Below are 17,029 nucleotides of genomic sequence, written 5' to 3'. Positions count from 1 at the left end.
GTCTTTCAAAACCAAGACATTAACTTAGCTTCAGAAGTCACTGGATGTTAAGGAAAGAGCCTGGCTGGACCCTTTGAAACATGCAGAAGGGCAAAATTACTGAGTGAAGTTCTGAGGCTATTGTTCAAGTAAGTCAGAAAAAATGATCTTACAGGCCTTTCCTGACCTTAAAAAACTACTAATCTATGAAATGTTCCTTATGAGGTAGGAACTAATCCACTGAGGCCCTACAGGATCATATAAATTCTTTAAAGTAATTTTAATTTTAAAACTGTCTTATCTTTAAACCAAGACAAAGCACATATGCTCAATTTTGAAGCTGATTTGCTCAGTGAAAGAGCATTACAACTATGCAGTCCCCTATCCTGGAAAAGTCAGCACTCCTAGAAATGAAGGCTTACAAAGACTCATCTGCTCGTGACTGTCTTCCATTTTAATTATTGTTTTCTCTTGTGAAAATCCTGTTCTCAGGAAGCTGGTACCCAGAGCATTGTCTGGTTGATTGGACAGCATTCTCCAATGTTACTGACTGCTAAGTTTTCACATTTCTTCTTCTATCTGTAGAATCCTAGAATCATACAATATCTCAAGTTGGAAGGGATTCGTGAGAATCACTAAATCCAAATCCCTGCTCCTCACAGGACTACCTGAAACTGAACCATATGACTAAGAATGTTGTCCAGACAGTCCTTGAATTCTGGCAGTCTTGATGCTGTGACCTCTTCCCTGGGGAGCATGATTCAATCACTGACCACTATCTCCATGAAGAACCTTTTCCTGTTGTCCAGTCCAGTCTGAACTTTCCCTGATGCAGCTTTATTCCATTTCCCCATGTCCTATCACTGGCCACCAGAGAGAGGAGATCAGCACCTCTCACTCCACTGCCCACCTTGAGGAAGCTGTAGGTTGCCCTGAGGTCACCTCAGCCTTCTCTTCTCCAAGCTGAGGAGACCAAGTGGCCTCAGTCTTGCTATTGAGGATTTTCACCATTTTGTTCACACTCCTCTGGACACTCTAACAGTTCAATGTCCTTATTCTGTGCCACCCAAAACTGCCCCAGCACTGGAGGTGAGGCCACCCCAGAGCAGAGCAGAGCGGGACAATCCCCTCCCTTGCCTGGCTGGTGATGCTGTGCCTGATGCCCCCAAGGACAGGGTTGGCCCTCCTGGCTGCCAGGGCACTGCTGACTCATGTTCAGCTTGCCACCAACCCAAACCCCCAGATCTCTTCCCCCAAGCCTGCTGTCCTCCAGTCTGCATGTACCTCCAGGATCCCCCCATCCCAGGTGGAGAATCCTGCAACTGAATTTGTTTAATTTCTAGTGGTTGGTAGTTGCCCAATCTCTAATCTACTCAGATTTCTCTACAGGGCCTCTCTACCCTCAAGGGAGTCCACAACTTTTCCTAGTGTAGTATCATTACCACACTTCATGTGCATTTAATCCCTGCATCCAGATCATTTATAAAAACATTATAGAGCACTGGCCCTAAAATGGAGCCCTGGGGAACCTCTGGTCCCTGGATACCAGCCTGATATAACACCATTTACCAAAACCCTTTGAGCCCGACTCATTGGCCAGTTGCTCACACAATGTATTATGGACTCAACTAGATGTGTGCCAGGCAGTTTATCCAGCAGGGTACTGTGGCAGACAGTACCAAAAGCCCTGCTGAAATAAAAAACAATCCACATCTACTCTTGGTCACCTAGATGGTTTACTTGAAGATAAAAGAAAATTAAATTGGTCAAATGGGACTTTTCCCTTTTGAACCCCTGTCTGTTGGTGACCAATGACTGCATTGTCTCTTAAATGTTTTTCAGTAACTCCCAGAAAAACCTCCTCTATAAATTTACCAGGTGCTGCAATAAAAATGACAGGCCTACAATTTCCAGAGTTTTCTTCTTATCTTTCTCGAAAATTTGGACAAATTTTGCCAGGTTCCAGTTGACTAAGACATCTCCAGACTCACAAGACAAATGAAATATAATGGAGAGAGGACCTGCCAAGTACATCAGCCAGTTCTTTCATGGAAAGAATCCTATCTGGCCCCATACACCTGTGTGCACCCAACTGAAACAGCAAGACTCAAACAATTTCAGGATTGCCTGGGAATCTATCATTCCCCAAGTGACAGTCTTCCAGCACTGGGATCCAAGGATCCCAGCCCACCATTGATGTTGAAGACAGAGGTGAAGGTGGCATCATTCTCTGCTGTGTCTGCAGTCCTATTTGAACCTCATCAAGAAATGGACCGATGTTATCTCTGATCCTTTTTTTGCAATTAATATATAAAACCCAAAAAAGCTCTTCTTGCTTTCCTTCACAGCTTATCCCGGACAGCTTGAATTCTATCTGAGTTTTGGTCACACAAATTTTCTCTCCACAGAGATGAGCAGCATCTCTGTCATCCTCCCATGTCACCTTGCTTCCAGTGTACATACACTTTCCTTCTCCATCTAAGTTCACTGCTCAACCAAGCCAACCTTCTGCCCCATTGACTTGGATTTCAACACTTTGTGTTTGGCTGCTCCTGCACTCTTAAAAGACAGCTCTTGAAAAGGGACAAGCATATCTGGACTCAAATAACTGCAAAAAAAAAAAATATATATATTCCCAAGAGACTTTACTAACTAGCTCTCTAAGCAGCCCATATATGAGATGTTATGCAATTCTTACTAATGACATTTATGAAGAAAAGCAGCACAGTGAATAAGATAGATAAGGAAAAAAAGTGCGTCCTTTCTGGTCACTTCATTTTCTTATTTATCTAGACTGAGGATCTAGCAGCTCAGAACCAACTCCCACCCCAAAATAAAGAACATACATGAAGCAATTTTATTTTAGCTACTTTGTCAGTCAGAGACAAGTATGAGCAGAGTGCAGCAGGTGTCCCAGAGCTCTGTTCCCATGAATATTTAGGTCAAAGAGATTAGTCTGAGCAGACAGAAGCCAGTGATCTTCCTTGCTTTGCTTAGTAATGATGTCCAAGATCTGAGTCCATGTGCATGAGGAGCTGGTGCCTGACAGTCATGAAATTCACCCTGCAGAAGCTCCTGCTACTGCAGTATGGTGTAAGAAATTATCTCGAATAGTGGGCAATCAGCCTTACTGGATACTTCTCAGAAATGAGACCAGGGAGCCTGACAAAAAGCAAAATTAAATGCAACAGCAAAGGCTGGCATGAGGAATATGGTTATAGTCTACCCTGGATCTTGATTAAGAAATATTCAAGAATTTTTGGTACTAAAATGATGGCATTGCAAACTACCCTTTTTCTTATGTCTGAATTAGTTTGCTTAGGAGAAAGAAAGAGCCTTGAAACTGGACATGAATTTGCATTAAGGTTGCTATACAAAGGACTCACCATGGTATGGTTTAATGCTCAAAGCAAACTGAAAAGCAGGTTGATATCTCCAAAGAGGTACTGACACACCCTATTAATAGGGACCTTGTCTCTTTTGCATCAAGAAAGAGAACAGGCAGTGGAGACAAATTCGCTTTCAAGCAGAGTTAAATATGAATTACAAATAATTCAGGCCTTAAACAGTGTGACTCAAAGAAACCTTGAACAGTTTGGTGTGATCCACTCACAAGAATAAAGCCTGAGAACAAAAGTATTGCAAAATGCTCAGCTGTGGCATCTTCCAAGAACTAGTCAATATAAATACAAAAAACTACAGCTGGAGGTAGAGGAACAGGAAAGAAGAAGGAGACATTCTCATAGCAACAGCAATTGCTTCACATGGGACACTACCGAAATGACAGTATTGGACTCTGCAGGTGCAAGAACATGAGAGCAGTGCAGAAGAACAGGAGTTTGAGGACAACAAAGTGAAAACGCTGCTGCAGGAGCTCTGGGATACACTGTCCCAGCAGCTTACATGAAAGGGTAGAGAGCTGCAAATGGAAAGCAGGCTACAGGATTGCAAATGGGAGGCCTTCCAGACCAGCGAGGGTGTTGCCAAAGCTAGTAGTTTTCCAGCGCCTTGTCCCTCCCTGCACCAGCCTGGATACAGGTGGGATAATGAGCTGCTGCTTAGAAGTTTTAAGTCAGATGCTAAGAGCATGCACAAGGAACCAATATTTTGTTGTGTGTATCCCCTGCTTTACAGGACCTCCAGCTTAGCTGAAGTGCTCCCAGTGACAAGGGGAAATAACCTGTTTTTGGGATGCTTGTTGTTACAGGAGTTGCTGGTGCCAGCCCAACCAGAGCTGAAGATTCATTCAAACACAGGGAAAGCATCTCTCCTGTCCTGCTAGTTACCCACTGCAGCGTTATACTACTCTAACATGATCTGCGAGAGAAACAAGAGTGGCTTTATGCTGTTTCTCAGTAGCTCATGAAGAGTTTAAAGCTGGAAACCCCTTCACACCCCTGCCCTTCACTCCTACTGAGCCCAGCAGAGCATCAGACCTGCACTCCCAGAGCACATCCAAAGCTTCAGGCACAGACCGCAACATTCCTCAGCTCTTAACCAAATGGAGGTATCCTAACTCTGAATAAAATGAAATTACTTCTATTTGCTCATCTTTTGAAAACATTTTAATAGCTATTCCAGTGAGTTCCTACCCTTTATCTGCATATCTATTATTCATTATTTTCATTAAAGAAAACCAAGCCATGCTATGCTCATGAGGATGAAAGAAATCTGTAACGTTCTCTCTCTCTGCACTCCTCATACATTTTTATTTGAGATTATTTTTAATCCATATGTACTTGAAATAGGAAAATGTGTGCATTTTATTAGCAATAAAACTTCAGGAATTTTTCCCCCCTACTGATTTTTCATAGATTTATGGATCCATAATCATTCACGTCACAGCCTAAGGGAAACGAGGTTTGAACAGGATAATAGCCCTTAAATCCCTTCCTCTAAGCACTCAGATCTTTGCTGTCAGCAAGATTAAAACAGTCAACAGCAGTCTTCATGTGTCTATATCCCACACAGAGCTTTCACAACAACTGGAGTGGTAGCTGGCAGGGAGAAATATGCAGAACCACTGCTGTGCATGATATTACTGAGATAAAGAGAGAAGAAAACCAGGTTGTCAGCTTTTGCAGTGTTGAAAAGGACTGGTATTAACTGTTTAATCGGGTGAATGCAGAGGGGAGAAGAGCAAGGAATAATACTATGTTGCAGTTTAACAGGCAGCAAGAGTTTCCTTTCCTAAAACATAAAGGCAGAGAGATGGAAGCACCAAACATCCTCCCTAAGGAAGTCATTCATGTAGACAACCAGAGTGGTTCCTCTGCCACCACTCCCTTGAGCGCCCAGCCCCTACTGCAACTTGGACCTGAGGGGCATTACAACTATTATGTGGATGATGAAGATGAGGAAGATGAAGAGAAAGAACAAGGAAAATGGCCACATGAAGATGCATTTAAGGGAGAAAGCAAGGCCTCATCATTTATTCCTTGTTCCCCTGCTCTTTCCTCTAGAGCCCCAGCCATGGCATCTGCTCCATCCATGCTGAATATCAACGTTGGTGGCCAAAGTTACCGCCTCACTTACCAGGCAGTGGCCATCTATCCCAAGACTCGCCTGGGCCGCCTGGCTACCTCCACCGACCGTCGTTGCCAGCTGGGCCTGTGCGATGACTACACTGCCCAGGTCGATGAGTATTTCTTTGACCGGGACCCAGCTGTCTTCCAGTTGGTGTACAATTTCTATGCCTCGGGGGTGCTACGGGTGCGGGACGAGCTGTGCCCCCGTAGCTTCCTGGAGGAGCTGAGCTACTGGGGCGTGCGTCTCAAATACACACCCCGCTGCTGCCGCATTTGCTTTGAGGAGCGCCGGGACGAGCTGAGTGAGCAGCTGAAGGTCCAGCGGGAGCTGCGCTCCCAGGCAGAGGCTGAGGAGAATGAGCATCTCTTCCACCACATGCGCTACTACGGCCCTCAGCGCTGGCGCCTCTGGAACCTCATGGAGAAGCCCTTCTCCTCTGTCACTGCCAAAGTGATGGCCGTGGCCTCCAGCTTCTTTGTGCTCATCTCTGTGGTGGCCCTGGCACTCAACACAGTAGAGGAGATGCAGCAGGTAGGCTGGAAGAGTGGGGATAGTCGGCCTGTCTTGGAGCATGTTGAGACCTTGTGCATTGCATTCTTCACTCTGGAGTACCTGCTGCGCTTGGTCTCTACTCCAGATCTGCGCCGTTTTGCCAGCAGTGCCCTCAACGCAGTAGACCTCATTGCCATCCTGCCCCTCTATCTGCAGCTGCTGCTTGAATGCTTTACTGATGATGACCAGCCCCGGGGCCGGGGCTCCCAGCACGAGCACGATATCGAGAAGGTGGGACGGGTGAGCAAGGTAGGACAAGTGCTTCGCATCATGCGCCTCATGCGCATCTTCCGCATCCTCAAGCTGGCCCGCCACTCCACAGGGCTGCGTGCCTTTGGCTTTACCTTGCGCCAGTGCTACCAGCAGGTGGGCTGCCTTTTGCTCTTCATTGCTATGGGCATCTTTGCCTTCTCTGCCATGGTCTACACAGTGGAGCACGATGTGTCCAGTACCAACTTCACCAGCATTCCTCATGCTTGGTGGTGGGCTGCTGTAAGTAAACACATCTTACCTTGCTGGGTAGCCAGAGACCCTCCCTTCCTTCCCCTCCCCTTCCTTGCTGGAGTTGCTGACAATCTTGAAAATAGCAGGCTCAGATCAGTGAACATCTGGTCTGAATTCCGAGCTTACAGGACATAAGCTCACACACACACCCCCATACACGCACTCATTCACCTCTCTGTAAGCTTAAATCAAGGCTTAATCAGGCAGACAGTGTTGAAATTCCCATATCTCCAAATGCAGAAAGTATTTTCACTTTTAAAGAAGAAGTGGGCGAAGAGACAGGAAAGAAAAGCATTTCCCCATTTAATGCCATTGTCAGTGTTGCCAAAACAATAGCGGGAAAAAATGCATGCATTAGGCTATCTAGTTACAGATGGACACAGGGTTTTCATTCTTATTCTATTTGTAGATCTTCTGTGACCTATCATACAACTGCAAGATCGTAAGACAGAGTTTATTAATTATAGTCAGATCACTTAAACTTTAAGAGTGAAAGCCGTCCCAGAACTCTGGCTGTTAAAAGTCCATTAGGACCAACAACTGTTTTACACAAGAGATTGTGTTCTGTTGTGCTGCAGAGGATGTGTGTATTTATAACATCCTAGATGTAGCTAGACATTGTACATGCTGAGGACCCATATCTTGGCTGTCTATAACCCTAAGGCATGTCCTAGGCTATTGTCACACACACTTTGTTTTGCAACAGCTGATGCTGGCCTCCACAGACCATTATTATGGAGGGCCCCAGGAGCACTTCTGACCCCTGGGCCTGGCTATGGGTCTGGCTCTATCCTAGTCATTTCCCTGGAGAAAAAAGTCCATGCAAATAGACTGAATATGAGTTAGAACATCTCATGTTGGTTGATCAGCACAGACACTGGATGCACAGAGCTGCATATGGGGCCCACCAGACAGTAATCCCAACCCATCCAAGGTCACTTCTCCTGGCCAGCCACCCCAGAGCCCATGTCTGCACCTCTGGTTCAGCCATGGCCAATGAAGTGTGGTGGTTTACCACACATATGCAGCACATGGCAGAAAAAAAGCCTTACAGACAAGCATAAATACATACATTTATATGTGCACATGCATTTATGTAACTGTGCTGAAAATCCTTTAAGCTGGGCCATGGAAGGATGGAAAAATCAGTGAAAAAAGGAAAGGGTCCTTTAATGTGACCTTCACAATCATCTTGTAGTGATATAGGCAGCCTATGAAAACATTGGTGATTCATACATTGCTAAAATATTTTCTTTTCTGAGCATGCAGGTTATATGCCAAATCTTTAGGGCTCATTTTTGCAAACTGGTGACACCATAATCATTTAGATATTCCTAAGAAAGTTATATGACTAGGGGAAAAAGGCCTATTTAGCTGAGCAAATGTCTTCAAAGACATTTGAAGGAGCTGTATCACTCACATTGCAATTCCAAAGCACAAAATACTTTTTAAAGCCTTTTAGTTCTTTAAGACTGTAAATTAAAATATCTAGATCATTCAAATTTTATAAAAATCCAACAGCATTCACCATTTCACATATGCAGGAGAAGTATCCCTCCTAAACTGTTACAGGCAATGTATAAGACTATGCCAGTGGTACAGTACATTATCACAGAATAACATTTTTGTCCTGGCTGGTGGAGATAAACATCTTGCCTTCATCTCAGTATTTATTTTTGGAGATATTTATCCTGTATTATCATTCAAATCCAGTGACTTAATTTCCATTAAACCAAATCACTAATCCTTTTTATTCCACAGGAAGCACCAAGTGCATCCTAAAAATGTGCTCACCCAGTGTTCTCTCATGTACCCTAATGCTTTCTTCATTTGAAATATCATTCCATTTAGCGTGTTAGAGGATAGCAAACTGTACACAGTGATTTCTGAAGACTTATTTCAGTGTTAAAGCCACAAGGGCATTACGGTGAAAGTCCTACTGTCTGTGGCTTATTTCTGTCAGAGTTTTAGGTTACTGTTAACAGATACACAGAGTGTGTTGAGACACTGTGAAAAAAAACTAAATAAAATCCACTGGCTGAAAAAGATCCCTTGCACAGACTAGAAAGTGATAGGTGACAGAAACCTGCAAGTTTTACCTGCCAGAGAAAAGTAAGTTATATTTACTAAGTGCAAAAATTATAAAATATCAAGATGTGTGCAGTGGAACTATATAAATTAGGAGTTATCTTATGTTGACTATTTGGGAGTACACCCTTCATATGTAGCAGCTCCATAATCAAACATCCATTAATTTTGATCTGAATTTTACAAAGAAGATATTTCAGTACTTGGTGTAGCACTGGATCCGTAACATAGTTCCCTCAGGTATCTATAGGCTAGAAAGAGAAAATTATATTGGCTGAGAAGAAAAATGTGAAGCCATGTATACAATGAGATGGTGATTCATATAAAACAAATATACTAAACACCATCCTAAAATATATATGACAAACAAAGGTAAGACTCAAAATATAACCCACAGAACGAGGCCCAAATACAGGGTTTTATCAACACACTGGATTTAGAAACAGGACATCTGTTCCAAGTGACACGATGAGGGAGCAGGGTTGCAGCTATCAGTGGATTTGCATGGTCAGTGAGCCAGATGTCTCCTCTCCCTACAGCCAAGCAAACTCACCTTCTGGACAGGCTGGTGTGGAAATTGTCTGGGAATTTCCTCTGCAGGGCAAAAATCTAAAAATCTTCCTGAATGGTGTCAAACCATTGTCTTTCTTTACTTCGTGAGAGGGATTTAATTTTTTTTTTTTTAATTAGGGATGTTTTGCATGAGATAGATGGTACACCAAAAAAAAGAAAAAGAAAAAAGCAGCACAGAGTATTTCAGATTTACAATGCAAAGTACAAAAGAGCTAACTTTAACATTGTCCCTGATCAGTGAGCATATCTGTCTGTGTATTTCTTCTCAGCTAATGAGGTTTAATGTTGGTTTGCCTGTAGGTCAGCATCTCTACAGTGGGATATGGAGATATGTGTCCAGAAACTCACCTTGGTCGCCTGTTTGCTTTCCTCTGCATTGCTTTTGGAATAATCCTGAATGGCATGCCCATCTCCATCCTCTACAATAAATTCTCAGACTATTACAGCAAGCTGAAGGCATACGAGTACACAGCTCTCAAGAAAGAAAGAGGGAAGGTCGACTTCACAAGGAGAGCCATAAGGAAAATATATGAGTGCTGTGGTGAGGGTGCATCCCACCCTTTGTCACAGCAACAATAGTTTGTGATTTGGCTATTGGGAGGCAACAAAGAAGTTGGAGGAGAAAGAATAAAAACAGATCAGCCAAAAGATAAACAAAAAAGGCCAAAAGTAACAAAAAGTAGATGTTGAAATCTGTTTCAAAGGGGGGTGTTTTCAAAACTAAAAAGGCTCAGATTACAACAACAGATTTTTTTAACTCTGAAGACTGTGAGCAGCACTTTCAGCACTCTCTGAAATTACCTCCTTCAGATTAAACACTCTGAATTAGTCCCAGGCAAAGATCTAACCCCTTGCTACTGATTAGATTGCCAATAAAGACCTGCGATAATTGTACAAAGGGAAAACAAGTTGCTGTCATTAAGGGTCAGCCACCTTACTGCTGTTAAGGCAGTCTCAAAAATTAAACAAACAGAATACCCAATACACTGACTGCATCACTTAAATTGGTTTTGCATCAGCTTTCCAATAGAGGAAAATGGCCTAGGGTACTTATCTAAACATTAGCAGCAGCTAGACTCCTTAAGATGTCAGACTCTGTTTCCATTGCCAGATAGCTATGCTTCATTGTTTCAATTTTATTTTTCAAATGCCGCCCTGCAAATGATTCCTATTTTCATGCCTAGTCAAGCATTGCACTGCTTTTAGCATTTCCCCCCACCCCATCTCAATAATCATCTTTCAGTATGACAAGAACTAGTGAAGAATTCTGGAGTCTGAGTTGATAAATCTCATTGATCAATTTTTTAAAAATTTCCAAACCAAATCATTTTTAGGTATAGGATTAAGTGATAATTCATTTTGCAGTATTTAATATATCTACTGATTGAATTGTTAGAATAATAGACCTGTCATAGGACATAAGTATTAAGGCAGTATTTAAAAAATAATCAAAGGAAATATGTAATGGGTAGTAACTCATAAAGACTGTTCATACAAAGGATCTTATCAGCACTTAACTGTAACCAATTTTAAATATAATTTAAAATCAAGATAATTTGTCTGGTACATACAGCCATTAGGGACACAATCCTGACACTTAGCTCACCCCCAGGAGTACTTTATGTCCTGAGATTACTGTGTCTTCTTGCACAGCTGGATGGGATTTCTCATGTGTCTAAATTCACCCCAAAACTTAAATAACAAATAAAACTAACAAAAATTTAATGGAATTGCAGTTTTATGTATTACTTCAGAGACTATCAGGAATATTCTTTTTACATAAGAGCAGTCATACCAATTCAGAAACAGTAATCAGAATAACAGATCTGAAAGAAAAATTATTTTTTTGATAATCAGATGCAAAGATCTTAAAGAAAAAAAGTCTAATGAAAAGGATCAATGGTAACAATGCACTGACACGACCCATGGCTGTTACTCAGCAGGCACTCCTGTTGCAAAGCATCCTGATGACAGAGATGCATTTGAAAACTCTTGAACTCTCACGCTGTGTCTGTGCTGCTCTGATGAATGCAAATGGCTGCATTCTAATCTCAGGGCCACATGGGACACAATGGTGTGAAGCTCACTCTGGGACAGCTGAGGGTGAAAAAGTTCATTAATTTTGACACTTCCATGCGAATTGTGTCAAGCACAGGGACGTTTCTCCTTTCAGTGGTGGGAAGGTAATTAGTAACCAACTTGCTCTTCTCATTCTCTACCTCCAGACAAACGTATCATAAGCCCATCTGTCATTTTGTTCTTTAGGAATGACAGTCAGAACACTGTGTGCTGATCAGCTCTGTTAAAAGCTAAACCATGTCTTTAAGGCACAGCTGAGCCCTGGGAGTTCAGTGTGATAGATGTTTGCTGTTCTGGACTGCACACAATGCAGCAGGCACAATCCTGGCACTCACTGAGAAGAATAGCTGCTTTGCTTTGGCTCTAGGGAATTTGCATAGCACTTCTGCACAGCAACAACAGGACAAGAAGCTTCCAGGAACCACAGGAAACCTCTTACTGCAGTTCAGTGAGGTGACAAGTACAAGCATGCAAAAACACAACTATGCTTTATTTTCAACATGCAAATTGAGTTAGAGCCATTAAAAGCATTTAAAATCTGATTACTGGATTTTCAAAAAAAGGGGACACTGTAAATCAATTTCTTTGCTGAAGGAATTCATACTTGCATGACCATGCAGATGGGACGCAGATGCTCAGCCTTGCATGGCAGGCTCAGCAGCTTCTTGCCACCTACAGAAATCCAGAGCCTGAGCACTAACTCTGCTGAGACTGGACTTTGTCACAGCCTCAGACATGACAAAGATCACTAGTTTTGTTTTCCACCCACTTGCCTCACCTGCAGGACCTATTCAAGCAGGTATTTTTGAAGGCATGCAATGAAATAGGTTTTCCACACCAAAAATGAGCAGACAAAAAAGGAGTCTTGTATCTTAATCAGGAGTCAGAATTGAATGTCCTTGGCAAATGCTTTATCTGTTCAGTAAGATTTCAATGCACAAATCCCACAGTATTGCTCTAACTGTTCAAATGCAGCTCTGACTGTTCAAATGGAGAGGGTCTCCTGCACCCCTCTAGTTGAATATGTTCCACTTTGCACCAGGTAAATAATGGCCCACAAGGTGACAGTAAAAGAAAGACCATATAGCTCGGTATTTCCAGCACTTAGCTGGGTGGAAAGGAGTGTGTCACAGGCCTTGCTTCAAAAAAGAGCTATGGAAGTATCCTGACCAAGCAGCAAAGTCCAAACACTTCCTAAACACTCAGTCTCCTCTGGCCCAAGCAATCTTTAGTTGATGGCTTTAGTTTGGAAGGAATCCAGAGTCTCCACACACTACAGCCACATGAAGGTAAAACTCTTACTTAGAGTACCCTACAGGCTAATGGCTATGGGCCAAAATACTGCCAGACACAGAGGAGAATGATTTCTGTCCCTTCAGAAGCACAAGGCTTTGTGACCGGTACCACCAGATCCCATTTGGGTGCACTGAGCACCAAGGCCATCACACTTTGGGCAGCTCAATTTACCTAGCAACTGCTCAACTCTCTTTTTTCTCAATGCACTTTGCCCCCTCACCCTTCATCCAGCCCCACCATCTCACAGACGGCTTTGGTACCGTCTTGACTACTCTGTGCACTTACTCAGCACACAGATGTGACTCTTCGCAGGAGTGGGAATAGATTCTCACTTGACTCATGACCAAGCTCCGTGCTGAGAGCTCTGACTAGCACTAGAGCTGGCACAAGGTACATGGTAGAAGTATGCAGTCCAGAGGACACACCTCTGGCAGTGAGACCCTAAGTATCAGACTACACAAAGTTGCTGGGTTTTGTTTTGCAATACCTGTCAGCCCTGCCCTGCTGCATTGGGGAAGTGAATGGGTGCTTAGTGGAGTAAAGCACACTCCAGAAAATTAGAAGATAGTACTTGGTAAGGTTTTTTTCCCAAAGGTTTGTAATTTTCTTCTCTGGATTATTTTATGTAGCTTTCTGCCTTTGGCTTAACTATTCTTATTTTAGGGGTGACAAGCATAAGTCTGTGCATTTCAATAGGAAGGATTATGCCTAAATTTGAGGTACCATTATAGGAGCCAGACAGTGCCTGGATTGCTCAAGGCTCTGTCAGTGCCAGCACTTTCTACACTCCGTGTAGATGGGAACAAGCAAGGTCCTCCCACAAAGTCTCTCCTGCTCCTACCACTCAAAGTGGACCTCCAGCCAGCTCAGAGGAAGGGACAAGTTCATATTCCCACAGAACAGACTTTTGAGAACCTGCCGAAGGCTGTGCAAACCTGTATCAGCTGGTTCTGAAAGAGCATGAAGCATTTTTGCCTTTTCTTTGTGGTTGACACAATGTTCCCCGCAGAGGACTCTGTTAATTTATTGTGCAACATCCATGAAGACTTTCAGTGGCATCACTGTCCCTAAATTAGTCAAAAAGGAAACAGGCAAGTGGTAGACATGATGACATCCAAGAACAATTGAGGAGAGTCGTGATTGTCTTGGTTACTTGAATTCCATAGGGCTTTGGCAATCAAAAGGTTTTGAAATAACACATCAAGGGAAAACATGCTTAAACACAACAAAGATGGGCAACACTATTAAAGTAGACAGTCTTCTTTTATGAGATGCTAATTCGGCATAACTAAGGTTTTGGGGAAACAGGACGGAGGAATCTCAAACCACTGAGAAATAAGAAATCTCTCTAAATATGGCCATGGTAAAGTCTTCTATTTTAACTAATTGCAGATATTAATGAGACCCAGAGGGAGAAGGAAAATGTATTCCATCATTATGTTTCACTACAGACTTAGCAAACATGCTCTCGCTGTAAGACTAAGAAACAGTCAGTTTATCTGGATGGCTTCATTTTAGGAGAACGAAGCATTGTTTCTTCTACTTAATTTAGGACTGGGAATTATGGGGGGGAAAGGGGGATGAAAAAGAAAAGAAAAGAAAAGGAAAAAGGAAAAAAATAAAAGAAGAAAGAAAGGGGAAGAGAAAAAATTTTAAAAAATATGGGGGGGGGTAGTAGAAATGTAGAGTCTGTCCCTACATGAGAGAGTGGAAAGAACTCCAGTTAGAATATGCTCCTGCACAAATCCTGTTTTAGAAGAACATCACTTTCTCAGCGCAGTTCAGGAGCTGTTTGCTTTTCTCATTCAGAAAGATAGCACTTGAAGGGGTAGCTACAGTACACCACCGATTAATAGGCATCTGGTACTATTCCCAGGTTTCTAAGGCAAATAGCAATATTCAGTCTTTAAATATTTTAAGTAAAGTAAGTGAAATTTTTTAAATATCAGCTAGGAATATTAAAGGTTTTTGATGAAACGTAATTACTATCAGTAAGACTAAGAAATAAAAATTGTCACCTTGCTTAAAAAATAGCTTCAACTGTTTAGACCATTCCAGTTTTATGTCATGCAAAAATATGCTTATCTACTATTACAAAACTTTTATTGACTTCTTTATTTGGTAGTATAAAAATTACATGCCTTTTGACTGTAATCCAGCCCTTTATCTAGGACTAAAATAGGGAAAGGTCAGAGGTAGACGTTTTTTATGTACTTAGGTATTTTAATGGAAATATGCTGAGAAAAATTAAAGCTATCTACAAGTAAGTCCTGAGATAGACATTATCAAGGTTTTTAAATAAAACTTGTCAGAGTCTAGTTCTACTCTATGAAATTTTCTGTACTGTCATTCAAACTCCTGAAGTGGATTTGCTCGATTTGTAAGCAAAAGAATTTGCCATCATTAGAAAGCAGATAAGCAAGTACCATTCTTTAAAGCCAGTCTTTTGCCACCACTTAATAACTGTTCTTCAGGCCATCAATTCTGACAGGGGCGGGGGGGAAGATGGGGAAACGATGGCAACACACCACAGTGGACAACACAACAAACAAGCAAAAAACCCCAAAACCAGTACATTCCAGAAGTTCAGGAAAATTTAGGAAGTCACAGGCAGGTTGTGACAGCACCTTCCGCTGTGATGAGGAGCCTCTTTAGAGCAGGGCAAAGTAGCTGAGTGGGTCCCCCCGTGGGAAGAACAGCTCCTGGCATGGAACATTGTTCACTGCTGCCACTCAGAGGTTACAGGCTGCCAGATTCCCCTTTTCCTTAACAATATCTGGTGCCTGCTACCAGCCATGTTAGCCAGCTGTGCTGCATCCTCCTCAGGTAGTCTACCAAAAGCCTGAAGTTTTGTCACCGAGGGTGGAGTGTTTACAATAATGTACAAGTTCAACCATTTTTAATTCTTTTGAAGAGAAATAATTCAGACATATCTCAAATGTCTTTAATTGGTACTGCCTATTTTTTTCACTATCCACTATCAAAAGATACGGAATTAGGAAGAGGCCCTAAATATTTTTTCCTGTTCATATAAACAGAGGAAAAAACCCATAAAAATTGAAAATGCCTACATAGAAAAATGGGTGGCATCAATTTGTAAAACAGCCTCTGAGAGCCTTTCAACCATAAGAACAACTGCCTTGAAAACTGTGCTATCACCACACTGTGAAGATGACTTCATAGCAAGTGTTGTGGCAGCTGATGTTCTTCATCTCCCCACAGCTTGGGAGCAGAAATTTTATCAACTGCAACATACTGAACCAGCTCTCATATTATCTTATTACTCTTTTCCGCAAAAAATATTTTCTCAGAAATACTTATAATTTAGTCTATCATTAAAATTACAACCCCTGGTTTGGTTTTCTCTTTTTGTTGGCTTTTTTTGGTGATGGTAGTGATGGTTGGTTGGTTTGCTTTGGTTTTCTTTTTTCCCCCAGAAGTGTTTTATTTTTATCTGTTTTGCAAACAGATATAAACTTTTTGATGACTTCTTAATTCAATGCTTATAGCACCTGCTTGTCTATGCCTGTATACCCAGAGGTCCTGTAGCTCCCTCCTGTATGCATTTTATTTTTGGTTTTAAATTCTAGTAAAAGATGTAATCCATGTAGACACACTCTCATTAGAGCACAAGACCGACAAGATACTTGAACGACAGACAGAACCAGCGCTGGGGAGGACAGTGCAAACTAGAGAATCTGTAGGATTTTTGCACTGTGTAAAGCACAAGTGTATCTCTAAGACACGTTCTGATTGAAAGATATATAAACCCAGCAATTAAAATCGTCTTCCATGACAGCAGACGACAAGATGGTTAAATCCACTTCAACCAGTACGGCCCTTGACAAAACTTCAATATGACTACTGCAAGAGGAAAATCACAAAGATACATAATGTAAAGTCGGGCATATGCAAGGAATTACTGCTGATATCTGAGTTTAACTCACATACTTTGCAGTTTTCCAGCCATCAATGACTTTCCCTTCCCTCAGTCCCTCCCCATAGAACAGCTTATAAGTAATAACCCTACTGGCTTCTTTGATGCTACAGCAAAATGAGTTAGACCCTCTGTATACATTTACAAGTAAAAAATCATGTCAAGGAAAACTTGAACTGCTGAAATGCAGAGTTGCAGGGATGAGACAAAAGGTGGAGGACCCATTATGATAGATTAGTGTGGGATATGCCCAGCCACTGCCCTGGAGGGATGTCTGCTGAGATAAAAGATTTCACACTCGCCCAGCAGGACTCCCTGGAAAGGTGACTACTTTGGAGTCATGGTGAGGAAAAGTAGACCCACAATCCTTTGGGAGACCCTATGCAGATCGTTCTGTAACCCATTGGTCTATCCCAGACCCTCTGTAACCCATTGGTCCCCTTGCTGATCCCCTGTATCCCTATAAAAGAAGACCAATTCGCCTCTGTAGGG

General features: G+C 42.2%; 1 protein-coding gene across 2 annotated transcripts; it reads left to right on the top strand.

Annotated features, from left to right (window-relative positions):
- Nucleotides 1-1,164: 1,164 nt before the first annotated feature.
- KCNV2 (potassium voltage-gated channel modifier subfamily V member 2) lies at nt 1,165-15,964 on the top strand. 2 transcript variants are annotated; one of them, XM_042012763.1, is made up of 2 exons: nt 1,165-6,309; nt 9,526-15,964. In XM_042012763.1, exons 1-2 carry the CDS (start codon nt 5,134-5,136, stop codon nt 9,802-9,804), a joined length of 1,455 nt encoding a protein of 484 aa, XP_041868697.1. In that variant the 5' UTR covers nt 1,165-5,133; the 3' UTR covers nt 9,805-15,964. The 2 variants fall into 2 exon arrangements, with proteins under 2 accessions (XP_041868697.1, XP_041868696.1); XM_042012762.1 differs by having other exon boundaries at nt 1,166-6,552.
- The last annotated feature ends 1,065 nt before the right edge of the window (nt 15,965-17,029 follow it).

The sequence above is a fragment of the Corvus kubaryi genome, unplaced genomic scaffold, assembly GCF_017639235.1.
Source record: "Corvus kubaryi isolate FWS band 111438036 unplaced genomic scaffold, C.kubaryi_AGA036_p1.0 split1-37296, whole genome shotgun sequence".
NCBI classification, from domain to species: Eukaryota; Metazoa; Chordata; class Aves; order Passeriformes; family Corvidae; genus Corvus; species Corvus kubaryi.
This window is presented reverse-complemented; position numbering and strand designations above follow the sequence as displayed.

Bases quoted from the DNA above. Each gene is read 5' to 3' on its own strand.
- KCNV2 (XM_042012762.1), top strand. From the start codon at position 5,134: ATGTTGCAGTTTAACAGGCAGCAAGAGTTTCCTTTCCTAAAACATAAA. The intron at 6,553-9,525 runs GTAAGTAAACAC...GTTTGCCTGTAG, and splicing joins ATGCTTGGTGGTGGGCTGCT to GTCAGCATCTCTACAGTGGG.